The 19,799-nt window shown below is 32.0% G+C and overlaps 1 protein-coding gene across 1 annotated transcript in view; it reads left to right on the top strand.

Annotated features, from left to right (window-relative positions):
* Nucleotides 1-19,799, top strand: part of Arms (Ankyrin repeat-rich membrane spanning) — a 67,201-nt gene that overhangs the window by 41,763 nt on the left and 5,639 nt on the right. The window contains exons 23-48 of the mRNA XM_080163380.1: nucleotides 2,923-2,984; nucleotides 3,994-4,102; nucleotides 4,588-4,701; nucleotides 5,409-5,475; nucleotides 6,018-6,098; nucleotides 6,462-6,511; nucleotides 7,223-7,393; nucleotides 7,879-7,995; nucleotides 8,187-8,281; nucleotides 8,647-8,778; nucleotides 9,803-9,867; nucleotides 10,265-10,347; nucleotides 10,689-10,756; nucleotides 13,209-13,314; nucleotides 13,921-14,047; nucleotides 14,287-14,523; nucleotides 14,755-15,028; nucleotides 15,117-15,246; nucleotides 15,401-15,504; nucleotides 15,771-15,881; nucleotides 16,189-16,295; nucleotides 16,774-16,857; nucleotides 17,215-17,350; nucleotides 17,982-18,104; nucleotides 18,815-18,902; nucleotides 19,329-19,572. Of these exons, the coding sequence (XP_080019506.1) occupies nucleotides 2,923-2,984; nucleotides 3,994-4,102; nucleotides 4,588-4,701; nucleotides 5,409-5,475; nucleotides 6,018-6,098; nucleotides 6,462-6,511; nucleotides 7,223-7,393; nucleotides 7,879-7,995; nucleotides 8,187-8,281; nucleotides 8,647-8,778; nucleotides 9,803-9,867; nucleotides 10,265-10,347; nucleotides 10,689-10,756; nucleotides 13,209-13,314; nucleotides 13,921-14,047; nucleotides 14,287-14,523; nucleotides 14,755-15,028; nucleotides 15,117-15,246; nucleotides 15,401-15,504; nucleotides 15,771-15,881; nucleotides 16,189-16,295; nucleotides 16,774-16,857; nucleotides 17,215-17,350; nucleotides 17,982-18,104; nucleotides 18,815-18,902; nucleotides 19,329-19,572 (3,085 nt within the window). The remainder of the gene's footprint in view (nucleotides 1-2,922; nucleotides 2,985-3,993; nucleotides 4,103-4,587; nucleotides 4,702-5,408; nucleotides 5,476-6,017; nucleotides 6,099-6,461; nucleotides 6,512-7,222; nucleotides 7,394-7,878; nucleotides 7,996-8,186; nucleotides 8,282-8,646; nucleotides 8,779-9,802; nucleotides 9,868-10,264; nucleotides 10,348-10,688; nucleotides 10,757-13,208; nucleotides 13,315-13,920; nucleotides 14,048-14,286; nucleotides 14,524-14,754; nucleotides 15,029-15,116; nucleotides 15,247-15,400; nucleotides 15,505-15,770; nucleotides 15,882-16,188; nucleotides 16,296-16,773; nucleotides 16,858-17,214; nucleotides 17,351-17,981; nucleotides 18,105-18,814; nucleotides 18,903-19,328; nucleotides 19,573-19,799) is intronic.

Raw genomic sequence — 19,799 nt, 5'->3', positions numbered from 1 at the left:
CAATAAAACATATATATGCTCAAGAAATGTTATTTGTAATTATGAATTCTACCAGACTAAAATATAAAAGGGGAAATAGTTTATGAAGATTTAATCTTTTTCTTTGTAATTTATATGTCAAAACAGTGTAAAAATGAAGTTCTAAATTACGAATTTTCAAATCATTAGATTTTAATACAATTTATCATAGAAATAAAGAATAATTTCAACAACAAAAAAATTGCTACAAAAAGGCTTACAGTATTATTAAACTGACTTAATTGTATAATTGCATTTATTTTGTTTATTTACCTTGAAAAATGAGTGTTTAAGTGCTGCATTGGTTAAAATCAAACCTAAAAGTGCTCTTTATTCAGTGACAGAGTGAAAAAAAAATATACCTTGTTTTATAGTTTTTTATCTCTTTTTTAGTAGTGAAGCTACTCTATAATTCACTTTGTCCGTCCGTCAGTCAGTCCGTCCGTCCGTCAGTCAGTCCGTCCGTCCGTAACGCTATGGGGGAAATGGGATTTACTCAGCTCCTATAAAAGATAGAATGCTGAAATTTTTTGATAACATTCCCATTATTAAGGAGCACAATTGACTATAAAACATCATTTGCGGTCGGACCGTTTTTTAGCAGGTTTTAGGCTATTTTTATATTTTTCACATTTTTCTCCATATCTTCAGTGTTTATGGTCCGATTTTCAAAATTTTTTCAGTTACAGATATCAAAATTAAATTTCCTGTCGTTTAAAGAAACAATCATGAAGGCCAGACTGCCTTTTTAGCAGGTTTTAGGCTATTTTTATATTTTTCACATTTTTCTCCATATCTTCAGTGTATGGTCCGATTTTCAAAATTTTTTCAGTTATAGATATCAAAATTAAATTTCCCGTCTTTTAAAGATGACAACCATGACAGCCAGACTGCCTTTTCAGCAGGTTTTAGGCTGTTTTTTTATATTTTTAACATTTTTCTCCATATCTTCAGTGTTTATAGTCCGATTTTCAAATTTTTTTCAGTTGTAGATATCAAAATTAAATTTCCTGTCTTTAAAGGAAATAACCATGACGGCCAGACTGCCTTTTTGGCAGGTTTTAGGCTTTTTACAAAAATATTTAACACTTTTTTCCATATCTTCAGTGTATATGGTCCGATTTTAAAAATTAAATTTTTTGTCGTTTTAAGAAAACAACCATGGCGGCCAGACTGCCTTTTATCAGGTTTTTGGCTATTTTTATATGTTTTACATATTTCCTAATATCTTTGTTTATTTTGATCCAATTTTCAAACTTTTATGGGATATCAGTATCAAAATAATTTTTCCAATTGTTATGAGCATCTTTAATATAATTTACTTTGACCATCGTCATCATACAAAATAAAACAAGGTTTCATATTTATTTTATCCAATAAATCTATTCTTGATTTTAGTAAAAACCTTTTAAATCTACCTGTACGTATTCCCATCTACAATTTTTTGTGCTTCGCTACTTATGGATGTTGTCATCCTTGTTTATATATTTTTATCTGATATGTATATCAAAATTTAAAAGTATCTATTTCATTAGATATTCATACTTTGCTAAAACGTCTTGGTTACTTTTTGCACTATATTTGCTCTAAAAAGGATTCTTTATCTGACTTTTACATTTAAAATGAAAGATTTTATGCCAATTTTTGTGTTGACTGTAGAAAAAAATAATTATTTTGTTTATATGCAATTTTCTATAATAAAATGTGAGAAATGCCTTTTTTCACATGTAGGGCGAAAAAAGTAACACTGAAAATATTTTTTACATCTTAAGCATGTCCTAAACTCAAAGATAATAAACTTTCATAAAAGATTTATTTCAGAATATGTCATTTAGGGCATAAAATTAATTTTGCAAATTAACATTGCAAATGTTTGCCAATAACTTTTAAAAATGATTTCTGCGGATTTTCTAATTTACATGGGTGTTTTCTACACATTTTCCCCTTTCTAAAAATACCTTCCTCATAAAGATTGGCTTCCGGAAAGTATATACTTTTCGAAAATGATATGTGAGTGGTAGTAATAACATGTATGGTAGGTATTCCATTTTTTTGGTTAATCACTATTTAGTTTACTAACGGCTACGCCCCTAGAGGCCTCTAGTGGCACTTCAAATGTTTTTTTTTGGTTCATGTCTCTTAGATACCTACCAATGTTGCGTTCAAGTCTCTACGGTACCTCTTTCGTTGAAATTTCTAGCGTAAAAAAAATCGATTTTTTGTGATTTCTCTTGGGAGGGTGGTGGTACCCCCCCCCCAAAATAGCTATAAACCTTCCCGGGACCCATGAGAAGCTACCCTGTTAAGGAGAACCCGATCGGTTGAGCTTTTAGCGAGATCCTTCGATACAAACATACACACAGACAAACACACAAACAGACATCTTGTTACTTTATTATAAGGATTTTGTTTTTCTATGTAAGCTACGCCCTAGAATCCTCTAGCGGTAAGCGTGATCCACAGACAGATAAACATCATGTTACTTGTATATAAGCATAGTCAATAAAAAGACAGAATAGTTATTTCTCGCATCGTATTATAAACGGCTGTCCGCGGATATAGAGTGTACAATTATAAGATTAAAACTAGTTTCTTTAGACCCGAGGTGCCGAAGGCACCGGCTAAAAAAACTGGTTTTAATCTTATTATTGTGCATTTTTATATTCGTAGAAAGCTGAATATAATTCGGTGCTAGACATAGTTTGTCCTTTCCGACGTTTAGGACTCCTTAATTTAAAGTAAATTAACACTTACTTTAATGGTATTTTCTTATATGCTCTAATGGTAAAAGTAAACGTTAGAATTCAATGCTCTTAATTACATAGTAAACTTTACTTATTATTTGTTGTTCATTAACACTAATATGTTTTTATTTTTTTGTGAAAAAATAAATATTTTGTTTAGGTTTGATCTCTATACCCGCGCTATTCCTGTTTTTCTATGCCTTCCTCTTTGCTATTAGGAAACTTTCAGAGATTTATAAAAGATAATATATTATAGCTGAGAAAAATTGTCCACGTCAATGTTATAATTTATTCTTATGCTATTCTATATTTGTTATAGATTTACCTACATCCACTTTTTTTAAAAAATGGCATAATTACTTCCTGCTGTGTATATCCTTATTAGTCACTATCGGCTATGCCCCTAGAAGCCTCTAGGGGCACTTAATGTAGGATGGGGAAAAGTCGACCTCATCTCATTTTAAATTTGAGTTTCAAAAGATTTAAAAAAAAATAGTTTAAAACCTTCCCAGGGCCTATAAGAAGCTTCACTGTAAAGGAGAACAATATCAGTTCAGCGGTTAGCAAGATCCTTCGGGACAAACAAAAAACGCTTACTACTTTATATTATAGGAAAATTTTTTTTTTTGAGGGGGGTCAAGACACCCTCCCTAAAAATAGTTTAAAACCTTCCCAGGACCTATAAGAAGCTTCACTGTAAAGGAGAACAATATCAGTTAAGCGGTTAGCGAGATCCTTCGGGACAAACAAAAAACGCTTACTACTTTATATTATAGGATATCTTATTTTCATAAGGGTTAAAGAATTACGTTTTAAAAAACATAATAATTCGTAACGCTTGGAACCCAAAGAGAATAACTTAAACCTCCGCCTCCCCCCCCCCCCCTCCATAAAAATCACCTTAAGGAAAATATTCTTTAATGCTTCAGACAGATGGATGGACGGAAGAACAGAGAGACATCGTACTTCTTTGTAGTTGATATCTTCCTATTTCTTTGCTTTTCTATCTTTTGCTTTGTTTTGTGAGGATTTTCTAGGGCCGTGGTATTTCTTAGAAGCTTGGTGACAACTTACCCCAAAATAAACATTTTCAGGACCTTTAAGAAGGTACATTGTAAAGGAGAATCATATTGGTTTATCAGTTACAAGATTCTTCTGTACAGATAGAAGACATCCTATTTCTTTTTAATAGGATTATCAAAAAAATCTCTGAATTGTTAACTGCAGGAAAGGAACGCACAAAACAGATTTGTTATCCCTGTATGATCTCAACGTATTCCTGGCTAAAAGATTCAATGAGCTTAAACTTTTAATCAATGTCGTCTTCTGTCATCCTCCAGGTAAATCATTTTTAAAGGTGGTAAAAAATCTATTTTGCCCCCAATCAAATAACTTATAACGAACTATCTTTGTTGTTAACTATGAACAATATCACGCAAAAAGAAATTTATGACAGTCAGAATTATTTTTTTACTGAAATATAACAGGGCTTGGGAGACGCGCGTCAGCCAATACTAAGGCTCAAATTTAAACCCAATTGGATGCTTGAAATATTTTTTAAGGGATTGCCGTTTTTAAAATTGTGAAAGGTTGATTTCCCTGAGGCTTACTGGCGGCTGACGCGCAGCTGTTGAGCTTTAAATTATAACAAGCATTTGTAGCTATAAATATAGATTTTTAATTTATATATAAATTTTAAATCATATTATTTCTCCCAGTTTTCAAAAGAGGAAGGAGAAAGGGCGAAAATTGTTGTAAAAAAACTTATTTATTACGTACAATTTATAGAGTAGCTTTAGTACACTAATTAAATTGTTTTCTTTAGGTCCAGATTGGCTAAACCGTCAAGAGAAAGCTATGCCATTGAAGCTATTTTTCACTGACTCCAGTAAAGTTAATACATCCGCTGGAGCTGAAAATTCTGTCGTACAAATAATAGGTAAAAAGGTTTGGTTATTATTGTCTTTGGGACTTTAGCAAAGTAATCAAAAACTTATTTGTTTAAGTGGAGTTTTAAATAAATGTTAGGAAGAAAGGGTGGGGACATTTGATTTCAAATTGCACTGGTTCCCAGAATTTTATACACACGTTATCTTATTCGTTGTTTCTAAACTTTTTGTACTTAAATTGAATATTGATTAGTCAGTTGCAAACTAGTAGTAGTATTTGAACTAGTATATCAATAATATTAATCTACACAACGGATAATTTTGTTTTTAATCATGGAGTTGTAGTAATTTATCGTCCATTGTCTTATTCCTTTCGAAAATTGATAGTTGGCCAGTATTAAAATCAAAAGCTCTATATTATCTTTCGATTATATCTGATCTTTTTAATAATACTTAATAAAATTTTGAATTATGAATATTAATAAATTTAATAATAGTTATTTCTCGTATCGTATTATAAACGGCTTTCCGCGGATATAGAATGTACAATTATAAGATTAAAACTAGTTTTTTTTAGCCCCGTTGTGCCTGAGGCACCGGCTAAAAAAAACTGGTTTTAATCTTATAATTGTACATTTCTATATTCGTAGAAAACTAGATGTAATACGATGCTAGACATAGTTTTTTCGTATGGATGAGAACCGGTTCCTATCCACCGGATTCGAATGAATACGAGAAAATACTTTGAAAATTGTAGGAAGCCTTTATGATGCACTAGAGAGCAACTATGGAACTTTTTCCACCAGGCTCTTCAGAGCTTTTAGGTAATAATTCTAGATTAATAATGTTACAAAAATGATACATCACATTAAAATAAACTCCGTCCCTACCCTATATGACAACATCAATAAAAGCGAAGTTTCAAAATCAGAAGCAAGGATAAAAAACAATAACTCTTGTAGGAGTCAGAACTTAAAAAGCAGAAGAATAAATTGTAAGTCTTAACAAAATTGTACCTAAAATTGTTGAAAAATTGCATGAACGGACATACTTTCACCTTTTTTGGATTTGATAATTGAGATGCTTCACTTATATTAATGTACCTTGATTTCCGAGAATCATTACCCAAAAATCAAATGAATAGGATAATAAAAAAGTAAAAATCATGTTTTAAATGAACGTACGGACTTTCTGGTAATGATTATAGAGTTGCCACGCTTCCTAAATCGTACCTAACTGTTAAAGGAATTGTCATACAAAGTTTAAATTCTATAGGACAATTCTAACTAAAAGAGCCAACCGTTACGGACGGACGTACAAAAATATCGAAATATACACCAATATTAATTATCATTACAATATTTAGACCTCGGCCAGTGAAGTCAACTTCAGCACAAAGATTGAGAAAACTATGTTGCATACCCTATGCTGCTATCTATGTCTTTAGGAAATTATCATTAGCAATTTTTCATGGAACATAAAAATAAACAAATTTTCAGGACATAATGTGAGTAAAGGAGTACAAAAATGTGGATAAAGTTTGAAGCTTTTCATAGTGCCTTTAAAAAAGGAGATAAATTTGAAAACTTTTGGCCCGAATAACGTCATTATAATAGTCCCTTGTTCTAATATAACGTCTTTTGGCCAAAAGTTTTTAAATTTATCCCTTTTTTATAAGCACTATATAAAGAGCTTCAAAAAGTTTAGGTTGTGTTGAGTTTTATGTGATCTTACAGACTTCAGACTTAGGCGACTTTTAGAGTAGCCTCGCCTCTAAAAACATAAAATATATGATAATTAAATATTACAGTTTTGTTCTTCTTGCATTTGAGGTCATCATTGTTATAGTCAAAGTCAGATGTAAGTTTTTAATTTAAAAAAAATAAAGTAAATTTCCTGTTTTATTAGCCCACAAGAACCAAAGCCCAGACGCCACAAAACAAAATAAATAATTCCTAGATTTTGGTCCTGGTATTCATTTATTCTTTGATTTTCATTATCTTTTCGTTGAAAATTTTCATTTACCGTATTTCAATATGGAACCGAACCGATTCTAGTCCGTCGGAAATGAATAGGATCCGAAGCCATAACTACTGGAAATACTATTACTAGCAGATCTAAAGGGGCGTCGTAGCTCAGTGGTAACGCACTGAGTTACGGTGATGAGAGTTCGAGTTCTAGTCCCCATGTGGAAACTCGAATTTCTCAGTTGAATACATTCACGCAACTTCCCCTGGTTGTGTAAGAAGGGGATTATTGAGTAAGTTTGGATACTTAATAGTCAAGTACATAATATCAGTACTACTCTTATCGCAAGCTCCTCTACGGAGAGCTTCATTCATTACGGTGACTTAATTTGGGACACCTGCCATACTCGGCGAGGGTGAGGTAATAATGAGTAGCTCTCATGAGATAGCGGGTCAAGTCATAATGTGCTTGAACGTGGAGCTTGATAGCCCTAGTGGCTATACAAAAGTGTCTCAGCCTACTCCATGACTACTTGGGTCCAAACTAATGGCTAATCAATCAATCAATCAAACTAGCAGATCTCCAATATCATTTTTATTTTAGTTTTATATGATGACATGGAATATGTGACAGGTTATACAACCTTAAATCAGGCAGACAAAGGACAATGGCAGGCAAATCAATCTACACTCCTATCTTCCCCCCAATATTTAGAACACCAACATATCAACAAAGTACTACTCATCCTGGCTATTCTACTTGGTGTTGTTCTATGTAAGTTTTGTTTTTACCATATAATAAGACTTGTTTACAAAAAATTTCACTTTTAATTTTTTTTAACAGAGTGCCTAATGTTTTGATAAGGTATGGCCAAATATCTACATCCGTCTAACCTGCAAGTTCGTTAGCTAAAATAATTAAATTATCTTTTATATTGGAGGAAATTAAAACTTGTATACATAGATTTTAATCAATAAAAAATTCCTTTTTCTAACTCAACATAAAGCTTAACAATCCATGTGGGACTACCATAAACCTAACCTAGGTTGTGAGGCTTACTACATTTCCAGGGAAGGTTTTTAACTATTTTGGGGGAGGGTTTCTTCACTCTTTTAAGAAAAATCGTTCGTGGAAAATAAAAATTACAGTTATTTTTAGCACTAAAATTTAAGGTGGAGCTTGGATTACCTCCCTTCCTTTCTCTCAAGTTCCTGATAGTATTAAATAAAAAAATTGTGTTTAATTTATTTTCTATTTAGTATTGATGGTAATCTCAAATATTTACACAATTGGACAAGTATTCACCTCTCTTCTACTCTCATCAAGACGACATTTACAAAGATCTGTGGCGAAACATGATATTGTTCAATCTGAAGGTGGGTAAAAAATTTATTTTTTATTGAAGTTACAACAAATATTTTCATATTAAACAAATAATCAACATCCTAAAGATGAAAAGTTTATAATAAGTTAGATCAACTGTAAATTAATTCATCCAATTTTTAAAATTTATTTTTTAAAAATCCTCTAAAATGTTGAAAAATAAATCCGTCAAATGCTTATGTAGGTTATCTCCAAGCAGTTAAGAATGAGGTAAACCTGCTCCAACAGATGGTCAAAACTCTGGACGCCTTTTCTGGCCAACAATCAAGACTCATTGTGGTAAGATTTTAAAAACTAAATATAAACCGAAAAAGTCAGCGAGGGAGGGGACATTTGGGTGTTTATTACACTAGTCCACAAAGTTTTTCATAACTTTTTCGTTTTCGTTGGCTTAACAACATTAGGGACTTTTATTCAACTGTGATTGTTTGGTTCTTTAATTTGAGTTTTAACTAATAATTTTAATCTACAAAAGGGGTATTTTTGTGTATCATCATTAGGGATGTACATCATTTTATCGCCCATTGTCTTATCTCTTTAGATCCTTGGATTAAGTTTAGGTTATAGGAAAGCTTTAGATAGATCCTAGGACAGTTTCATGCTATTTCATTGATTTAAGTCTTAACCTAAATTTTAATATTCAGATAGTTGATGGTTTGGACAGCGTGGAACAGAGAAAGATTTTAACAGTTCTTGACACAGTTCACAACCTGTTCTCCAACCAAGGCAATCCGTTCATTATCATTCTTGCCATTGATCCTCATGTCATTATTAAGGTCAGTAACTTTAAAATAAATCTCAAAGTTATCGGGTTTAAATATTGGTTTAACTTCGTCATAAATAAAGACATTACAAATTAGAAAACTAAGTGTAAGGGGAAGTCTTGACCCATATTCATGTGCAACTCATTACCAAACACATTTTATGTAAATTAAGTGTTGGTTGTCTGTAAAACTACACTTATGATATTCGCTAGTACACCAATTAGCATCTGGTCCCTGACTTAATTGATTCAAACGACCTATTTCACATAGCCATTCCTTAAAAGAACCATCCTATGCTCATTAAAGCATCATGTCTTTTTATTTATAACCAACTGAAGATGGTTTTTAACATGAAACACTGTGTATTGGACTTATCAAATAAAAATAACATATTTAATTAAACTGTGTTGATCACTCTATCTATAATACAAAGTAGAACGATGTCTGTCTGTCCGTCTGTCCGTCTGTCCGTCTGTCTGTCCGTCTGAAGCTTAAGATCTCGGTAACCACTGAAACGAATGGGCTCTACTCTTCAGGGAATATACCTACTGGTCCTGTGGTGGTTTTAAGATATTTTCTTGAGGGGTGGGACACCCCTAACCCCCCCAAAAACAAAAAAATCCCCCCCTAGGGGGAGACTTCAACGTCAAATAAGGTGGTATCGTACATAAAAAATTAAATTTAACAAACAAAAACATTTAAAGTGCCACTAGAGGCCTCTAGGGGCGTAGCCGCTAGTGGTATTATATAAAGTAGTAAGGATTTTTGGTGTAAAGCTCAAGATTTTAATAACTTCTGAACTGATTGAGTTAACTCTTTTAGGGAAGCATTTCATAGGTTCCGGGATGGTTTTAGGCTATTTTCTTTTAGGATTTAAGCCTTTGGATGGTTTTAGGCTTTTTTTTGCCCCCTTTAAGAGTCCATAGTTTCTGAGGGGCGCAGCCTCTAGTATTAAATAAAAAATTATTACACTAATAAATAGTTCTTAATAGCTTAAAAAAACTGTTTATATGACAAATAATGAATTATATTTCAGGCTATTGAATTGAATTTAAATCAAGTATTTGTAGACACGTCTATTGGAGGAAATGCATATCTCAGGTGATTTTTTATTAGATGTTAATAATTATTATCTATCGCATCGTATCATAGAGCTCTTTCAGCGGATTTTAAAATGAAAAATTATAAAAGTTAAACTGGATATGCTATTTTACCATTCGTGGAAAATTGTCTTTAATACGATGACATACATGATTTTTAAGCAAAGCCGGTTCTAGTCCATCAATATTAGCTATTTTTAGCTAGCTGTCAAAACGGTTAACAGTCAAATGCTATTTTAAAGTCTAAGTTCGTAAAATTAGTCAACATAAAATATAATCCTTGTTTTAGTGTTAAAAAATATAAAAATTCATGTTTTATCTTAGAGATGTTTTTAGTTGACATTTAAAAAAACTTTGCAATTTATTCATAATGCAATTTCAAAGTTAAATTATTTAAGGAATATGGTACATCTACCTTTTTTCCTTCAAAACTCGGGTCTCAGAAAAGTTAAAGTTGCTCAGCAACTGGCAGCAAAGAAAAGTAAGCTTATTTATATTTTATTACTATAGCAATGTCATTCTCAAATAGGGGGTGACTATATTTATGCAATTTCGTCATTGTCTCGTGTTATTGTGTGAACAAATCTGTATAAACAGACATACATTCAACTATCCTATTCTGTTAAATAATGTGTTTGTGTATGTATTGTATTTCTGGAAAGTTTAACACACTATCTTTTTTTGCTATCATCCGGAAGGGGAGGGGGGATGGGGTTATGACACCATTTAGAAAAAATACTAATCCACCCATAAAATTACTTAATGGTTAGGAGCGAAGCAACTAGTTTCAAAATATAGGATGTTCTTAAAATTATATTTCAGATCCACATCAATGGATGAACCAGCAAGAACCCGAAGAAGTCAGAAGAATGTCTATTGAATCTGATGATGTAATTTTTTTTATTCATTATAGGCAGATCCTCTATAATTATAGCATGTTTGTATATTAGATCATACATCCCAAGGACAAAGGATAGTCTTTCTGGTCAACAATTCTAGGAAAATCACGAAACCTACTTTGAAAACCTTATAGGGTACAGAGCAAAAGAGAAGGTGCAACATACTTGTATTTTGTAGTATTGTTCAATTCAGAAAGTATAAATCATAAGCTATCACCAAACCTCACCTCATTAACCGTCTGTTTTTAGAATCAAAACAAAGGCTTCTTACTAAACAATTTAGAATTAGGGAGATTTAAAAAATATTTTATAATACTTCCTGAAATTAAAATCTTTACATTTTTTTCTTATTCATGATATTTGTAACTGTTTACAAACAAAAACAAAATATTTCAACAAATTTTTAATCAAAATCACTTTGATTAACACCTTGATTAACCCCTCGAGGCAGGTTAAAGCAAAAGTTTCAAAATGATTCAATAACTAAAAAATATCTCACTATATAAATCTTTTAAAAAAGAAATTGGACAAATTCAACCCTAACGAATTGGATCTTTACAGAAAAATTGAAAATAATTAGAAAATAATCTAACTTATGCATAAAGCTTAAAATTAAATTCATTGTTCATTACTTATTAAACAAGGATGACACCATCTATGAGAACAAAGCTCTGAAACAGTAGGACAAATGGACATTAACACTTGTAGAATGTCAGAACTGAATAATCAGAATATAAATGTATATGAGTCGAAGCAAAATTGTAAGTAAATACTGCTTGATAAAGGATAATGTTTATGGACTCACATTTCTGGGACATGATTATAGAGTTGCTTCGCTTATAATAATGTACTTTGTTGTCACAGGAATCACATAAAAATTTGTCCATGTTTAAAATGGACATACGGACATTCTGGTAACGATTATGGAGTTGCTACGCTTGCTAAATCATACCTACTACAGGAATCACCTGCAAAGTTTTAAAATGATAGGACAATTCTAACATGCCTATGGACTGACCAATCCTAATTATAGAAAAGCTTCTCTTTGAAAAAAAATAACCCTAAAATATAAAATTCTAATTGAAGATCAAATTAAAATAAGCATAAAAAAGCACATATTGGGGCTTTACCACAAAGTTGCCTATCAAGCACTGTTCCCCTCCTTTTTAATTTTTTTTTGGTTACCTTTGCTATAACAAAAGGACTAGTGCCCCTTTGATCGTTTTCAATTTGCTTTACATTAATGGTAGGGAAATGGTGGGGCTCTGTGCTCTACAAGGCACTTTGGGAGAAATTACCCATATTTTAAATGATTAAAAAAGTTTGTAAGTTGTAATATTTAGAGAAGATTAGTAGTTTTTAGGTTTAATTATTGCAGTACTTAATAAATCATGATTTCAGGGAAGCTTTTTTATTTTACTTCCCTAATTCGCCACTTTTCTCCAACGTGTTTAGCCATTAGATACAAGAAGTTGCCAAGAAAGTCAAAATTAAACTACAACAATTATCATAAAATGTATGATTGTGAAAATACATAGCTATGTAGTTCAGAATTTTATTGCTAGGTGTCGTAAAAACCTTTTTTGAATTTAAATTTGTAAATGAGATAAATATTTAAACAATCTTAAATATTTTTTTAAGTATTACAGCTATCCACTCTTTAGAATTTTTAATAAATTTATTCACTATTTAACATATAATTTACGAGTAGTTTATGATTTAGATAAAATACCTAAAAGTTGTAAAAAAAGCTTTAAGTTTGCTCATACATCTTTAAACTGAATGTGCAGACAAACTCTGACAATCCTTTTAGCATGGCTATTAGTAAACAGAGCAAAAAGTATTAAAATAATGCTTGAGTTTCTTATCAAATTCTGCTTAAAGTTGCTTTATCTCATCATCAAGTTTAAACTGGAAATGTAAGAAATCAGCTCTAAAGCATTGTTTGCCAGAATAGCCTTCCCTTGTCCCTGCATACATCCCTACCATAGACGTCGAAGGGGGGGGAGGGGTAAAATGGGAGGATTATCATCCCCCCCAAAATTTTGGATTTTCAATTTTTACCCCTCCCCCAAAATAAAAAAAATGCCTCTATAAAATAAAGACCCCTCCCCCGCTCCCCAAAAAAATGAGCTTGGACGCCCCTGATCCCTACGCCGTTTTTTTTTAATTGCAGACAAAAGTTTTGATACAAAATAATCTTTTCTAATATTTTGTACTTCCGTTTTTGCACTCTAGGTGCCAAGATGAGTTTTGTCTGTTTATATGTAAACTTATTTCTTTGGGTGGGTTAATGCTGTTTTCTGCCCCCTTCGAAGAGAACACGTAGATGCCAGGGGTGCAGCAGCTAGTTCTGAATAATGTGGTTTTTTTGCAATACGTATAAATAATTAAAAATAATTTTTCAAAAATCTTTTTAAAAAATACGTTTTATACTAATTAGGTTGGAGTATCACGAAGCATTGCTCGCCTGAGGAAAAAGAAGGAGAGTTACACCTCAATGAGCAGAGAAAATAGTATTGGAAGCAATCTTCATAAATTATCAGCAGGTAAAATTAAATTAAAAACTAAATTCAAATTTCTTAGGAAAGATATAGTTACAATCTACACTTAACATTGCTTTGTCTCTGATACTATAACCTGCCTTAATTCCACCTTTTGTCCACACCTTGTCATACTATAGACGTTTAAAATAGTACCTACTAGTGCTATGTCTGGAAAGTGACACTAATTGTAAAGGGTAGGTGCAATGCTTTGGCACTTAAACAGGCGCAACCCATTACCATTCTCAGAAGGGTCGTGTAATCAAAGGGCTGGTTGTCTTTTACTTAACTTAATATCCGTGGGTATTAAGAAAATCACTTCTCTAGATAATCATTTTAAATAGAAGGAGAATTACACTTTAAAAATATAACTATATGGGGAGGGGGATGGGGGTTTATGTACACCATTAGGCACTCTAGAATATTTTTCTGCTGTAATTTCTTCTATAAAAGTAATCAAAACTTTGTTAAGACTAAGTTATATTCTGGTCATGAATACTGGTCTGAAAAATTATTACTCATTAAAACTCGTATCAAAAATCTTATTCTTATGTTTATCAGTAAGCCAGGCAAAACATTTCTGATACATAATGATTATTTTTTTATTCTTAGGCCAGAGTCCCATGGAGTTGAACAAAATGTTCCTCACAGATGAATACTTTTCTGATGTAAATCCTAGAAGTTTAAGAAGACTCATGAATGTTATCTATGTCATGGGCAGACTTCTGAAGGCTTTCAGGTAAGATAAACACTTTTTTAATTTAATTTTCAAATTTTTTTTTATATTTAATATAAAGTCATATCCTTCCTTTCCATAGGATGTCTTTTTGTCCCTTTCAACTTTAAAAACTTTCTTATTCTGATTATTGTGGCTAAAACTGTTTACATTATAGTGTTTTTAACACAGTCAACTTTATAAAATTCAATAGTTGTTTTCAATAAATAACATTGAATCATTTAATTTGTTTTATTTTCAAGTATTGAGTTCAACTGGACGCACCTGTCAAACTGGGCCAACGTGACAGAACAGTGGCCTTACAGAGCCTCCTGGATCACTCTGTATGTAGAGTCCTGTGAGGATAAACTGGATGATAACATGTCTATAAAACATATCTATGATAAGATCAAGTGTGCCATACCTACTAAGGAGCTGGAGCCACTGCTCTGCATGGATAGGGATGAAAAGAAACTTGATGCTTTCCTAGCTTACTACAGGTATCTAGAATTTAAACAAGGATAATTATTTAACAACTAGAAGAGTGTTCATTTGGAAGAAAAAACATAAGATTTTTTAGATTTATGTTATATGTATATAATATGAATCTAAACTTAAAATTGTAAAAACATAACTTTAAAGCAAAAATCGCTGTTTTTTTTTAAATCCAAGACAATAATGTACATTCCAATCATAAAGTAGCTGCGCAATTTGATGTTTAAATTGTTTAGGAAAACATTGACCGTTGCTAACCTGAAAATCTTCCTTCCCTTCACCATCAACCTGGATCCATACCTGAAGAAAGTTATCAAGGAGGAAGTACAAAGCATGGAGGACCTGGGACTCAAAATATTTACCAGTCCAGACAAGCAACCTAATTTGACAGCTGCTGCTCTCGCCGCTATGCCTGGGGCAGCTAATAAACAGCTGTCTATTCCACCTAATGCACCATTGACGCGTAGGCAAGCTGCTGGTCTCAGCAGAAAGATGGCTTATCCTTCTCAGGTAGTGATTGGGGTCATTTGAAAAATTTATCTTTGTTTTTTTTCCATCTTCCAACTATCATCAATTTTTGATAATATTCTGTATCTAGGAGGGAAATAATAGTATAGCTGCACCCTCAATATCCAACTATCATCAAGTTCCACCACACTTCCAGACTGGAATGATGAATATGCCCTGGCTCCCACAAGCTCAACAGAACATGTTCTATCCACAAAACAGTAAGAATTTTACTTTCATTCAATTTAAACAGGGTTGCTGGAAAAGGTAATTGAATATATGTGTAATTATTTGCTTAGTTGTTTTTTTGAACTTTTGAAAGTATCTAATTAAATTGATTAAAGTTTAATAATTAAAGCATATTTTTATCTTTAGTGTACAATTCTTGGTTTGATGTTGAAAGTGAAGAAAATTTAATCCCCCTGACCCTGCCAAGTGAACTAAAAGGAAAGAAGTTGTCATCTTTTTCTGTAGAACAGGTCAGAATTTTCTTAAAGCAGTGAAACAATATTATGTGTTCAATGTTCATTATATCAGGAGTATTTTTGAATTTATTTTTAAAAACATATCTAAAATTAATCCATTTTAAGTCTCTTTAAAAAGATGGGGGTGGGGGGCAAAACTGAAAGTAAAAGTTTTCAGTTAGATATCTATTTCAATCAAAATTTTATCATTGCATAAGCATGAACTGTATGAATAAATAATAATATATGATTTAAAAATATAATTAGATACATTTGTTTAGGTTTGTGTCCTGTTAAGAAGTGTTGAGCATATTGATAGTAAAATGATTGAGGGGTATTTTGAGAATATTAGAACTAATAATATCAGTGGCAAAGTTCTCTATTATTGTCAGGTAAAAGAATATTTAATTATTTTATCAGATTTTAATCTTATCCTATTATATATAGTAAGGTTTTTTTTGTCTGTAACTCAATATACCAATAACTATAGAACTGTTTGAATTCTCTCTTATAAAGAAGCTTTACATAGGTTCCTTAAAAGTTTAAGGCTAATTATTTTTTTAAAATTTAAGACTTGGGATGGTTTTAGACTATTTTACTTTGAATTCAGGGCCCTAGTTCTAACATACAAGAATAAGCTATTTGGAGATTAAATTGATAGGTATAAATACAAGATTTTGATGTATATAAAAATTGTAGACTGAAGATTTGAAGTCTGTAATGAAGATGAACTTTGGAGATTGGGAAATGTTTAAGCTTCTAGTAGCTGGACTCAAGAGAGAACAAGATAATCCTTCAATAGACAGGTAATAGTGTAGAAAATTAATAAAGATACCATGCAATTTAGATATTTATCTATATTTAAAAGAAACTATCTAATAGGTTGACTATAGTTAATCTGATGGCAAACTATGCCAAATTCACAAATAACTTTTTTTTCTGTAGGTCAACCAAAAGAAGTACAACCCACAAATACCTTTATAAAATCGGTCAACCTAAAGCTTCTATAGGTCGACCTAAAATTTCAAGAGGTCGACCTTTGTTTTTTTGTGAACTGGGCTCTAATCATTGATGCTAATTTTTATATGTAATATTACTACACAAATTCTACAATAATCCCATTGTGGTAGGTAGCCTTCTATATTAGCTATAAGATCTCTAACCTTAATACAAAAATTTTACAATTATCCCAAACTGATTAATAGCCTTCTAGATTAGCTATTAGCTCTCTTAAATATTAACATAAGGCTGAAAGAAAAATAGAAAATACAAAATAATTTTTAGGAAAGAGAGTGAAGAATCTGTATCTTTGTATCCTAAACTATCATCAGAGGTTGGAGGACATCAGAGTAGAGTAGAGGATAGAAGGTAAGCAATGTAGTTTGTAAAATAATTTTTCTTAGCTTTTCTATAACAAGGGATTGTATGTCAGCTCAACTGACTAAATATCCGAAATTTTTTATAGGTCCCAAAGGGGATATCCAGCATTATATGTCTGGATACAATTTCTTTGTTACATATCAACTGTAAATCAAAAGTGCTGCAGAGATGCTCTGTATGATTTTTTAATCAAAATAATTTTCTAGTTTTAACTAAAACTATGTAAACTTATAACTTATACATATTTTATTGAGCCCAATGTTCTTAAATTTACTTTCCTAGTTAAAATTTGTTTCAGCCATTTTTATCAATTAAAAATCCTTTAAATGTGAATTAATTTTACAGGCGTTCAGATTCTACCAGTAGCAGAAAGAGATTAAATTCTCAGGAGAGACAGGTAGCTCTGGAGGAGGCCACAGTCACTGGACTTCTCTCCACCTTGAATGAGGATGCCCAGGAAGATGTTCTCAATGAAGAAAAGGAACACAAATTTAACATTAAAGTTTTGACTTACTAAGCTCTAAATTGAAAATACAATTCTTCAATTGAAAAATGGGAAGTATTGATAATTATTAGTTACAGTATGTCTAGAAGGCAGAAATTAGAAAATCATTTGTCATGTGATATATGTAATTAATCATTTATCTGATTCAAGTATATAATTATATCCTTCATACATTAAAGTAAATTACAGCTCACAAGAATTTGAATAATTCAGGAGTTGTGATTAAGTTTCCTTCCCCCAAAATAGGTTATAACCTTCCCTGGACATATAAGAATCTTTAGGTACTCTAAAAGAGAACCATATCGGTTCAACTGTTAACAAGATCCTTCGCTACAAACAAAAAAAGAACTTTTCGTGTTTTAAGAAATATAAGTGTGAATTTTTTGTTATTATTAATATGTAACACTTTTTAATTATTCCCTCCCCCAAAATAGTTATAAACTTCACAGGACCTATGAGAAGCTACTTTGTAAAGAAGAACCATATCGGATCAGAGGTTAGCAAGATCCTTTAGTACAGATTTAAACACAAACATTCCCTACTTTGTTATGAATATCTCCAAATTTTCCTTGAAATTGTAAATCTTAATGTTATAATTGTTGACTAGTCGGATAACTCTGACAATGAGGCAGAGAATGATGAAGCTGATGTTCTTTATTATTATAATCCAACATCTTCTCAACAAAATATTGATGCTCTTTCAGATAGTGGTAATCAAGATATTGAAAAGGTAAATGATATAGATAGTCAAGTGTAAACTTTTAGGGATCTAAAGGGATAAGACAATAACCGATAAATTTATGTACATCTCCCACAAAATTACCCTTTCTGTATATTACGATTAGTGGTTGAAATGTTTAGATATACAACTAAATGAAGCAACAAATCAAAATCCAATAAAAGTCTCCAAAATTGTTATGCTAACGAAAAAGAAAACGTTATTATAAGACTTTGGGGACTAGTGTAAAAAACAGCCCATTGCTCTCTCTTTCTCTCTGTGTGTTTTGTAGTCAAGTATAAACTTTTATAGAACTCTTGACTGTACTAAAGTTTTGGCGTCAAGTGTCAATATGATTCGAGAACAAATTTTCCAGTCATGACTTTAAAACCGATTAATATCCGCTGGATTAGAACTGGTTCTCAGCCATACTGAAAAGCATCGTATTACAGACAATTTTACACTGATATTAAAACAAAAATCATAAAACTAATACCAGTGTTGTTAGCCCATGCCTTCGGCTTTTCAGGGCTAACAAAACAGGTTTTCAAGTTATAACTTATCATTTTAATATCCGAAAAAAGCTGTCTTTAATTCGATGCGATGAATAACTAATATCTATCTTCACATGAAAATAGACAAAAAGCAAAAATTTTACATTATTAAAGCCAATCTAATAGAAAAAATTATAAAAATAGTTTTCAACTCTTAAATTGTTGCAGGGAATGGGAGGAAAAAAGACCCGAGAATTTGTGTGGAGTGCCATGTCTAGTAGGCAGGGTAGCACAGCTGTAGATCTTGATAAAACAGGTAATAGTTATTTCTTTCATCGTATCATAAACGGCTTTCCGCGGATATAGAATGTACAATTATAAGATTAAAACCAGTTTTTTTAGCCCCGAGATGCCGAAGGCACGGGCTAAAAAAACTGGTTTTAATCTTATGATTGTACATTTCTATATTCGTAGAAAACTGGATATAATACGATGCTATAGACATAGTTTTTTTTCGTATTGACGAGAACCGGTTCCTATCCACCGGATTCGAATGAATACGAGAAAAATTATTATAGTATACAGTTTGTCTGCCACTTCAAAATTTTAATACATTTTTCTTCTGTTTCCATTACGATATGATATTCAACAGACCCCTAATGAACTCCTCTCTAAAACTTCACACACAAAACATGATTTAAAAGCTTTTTAGAAACCTGAATTGATAATTTTTAATATTCAGGTACAATGTCACCCCTTTCATCTGTCTCTACAGCCGCCTCGCAACTGTCCAGCATCTTGGAGTCAGGCACAGACAGGGGCAGGATGAACAGTGTGTCGGATAGAAGTCGACACAACAGTCAAATACGTGCTCGCACCCACTCCAGAGAGCGGGGAGCGTGGGGCGAGGCCAGAGCAGGTACATGGGCAGAGGCTAACAAGAAGAGGATGGAGTTTGCGGATATTCCTGTCATTCAACTGAAAAGGTAATAGTTTGCAGCTTATACTGACAACGAAATTAATTCGGAAAAAATCACGAAACCGGAAACCTATAAGTGATTTTCAGCTATCGTTTGGGGGCAACACTTAGTATAACTGACGACCTCTTTTTCTGCCTCCCTAATATAATTTTAGAATTATTTCGCTTGATGGCTATACTTCATTCCTGAATATTTTGTAACAAAACATTAAAGGGTTAAAAGTATAGAGTAAG

Source organism: Acartia tonsa, chromosome 6 (genome assembly GCF_053477335.1).
Source record: "Acartia tonsa isolate MP-2025a chromosome 6, ASM5347733v1, whole genome shotgun sequence".
Lineage (NCBI taxonomy): Eukaryota > Metazoa > Arthropoda > Copepoda > Calanoida > Acartiidae > Acartia > Acartia tonsa.
The sequence above is the reverse complement of the archived record's forward strand: the minus strand, read 5'-3'. Positions and strand labels throughout refer to the sequence as shown.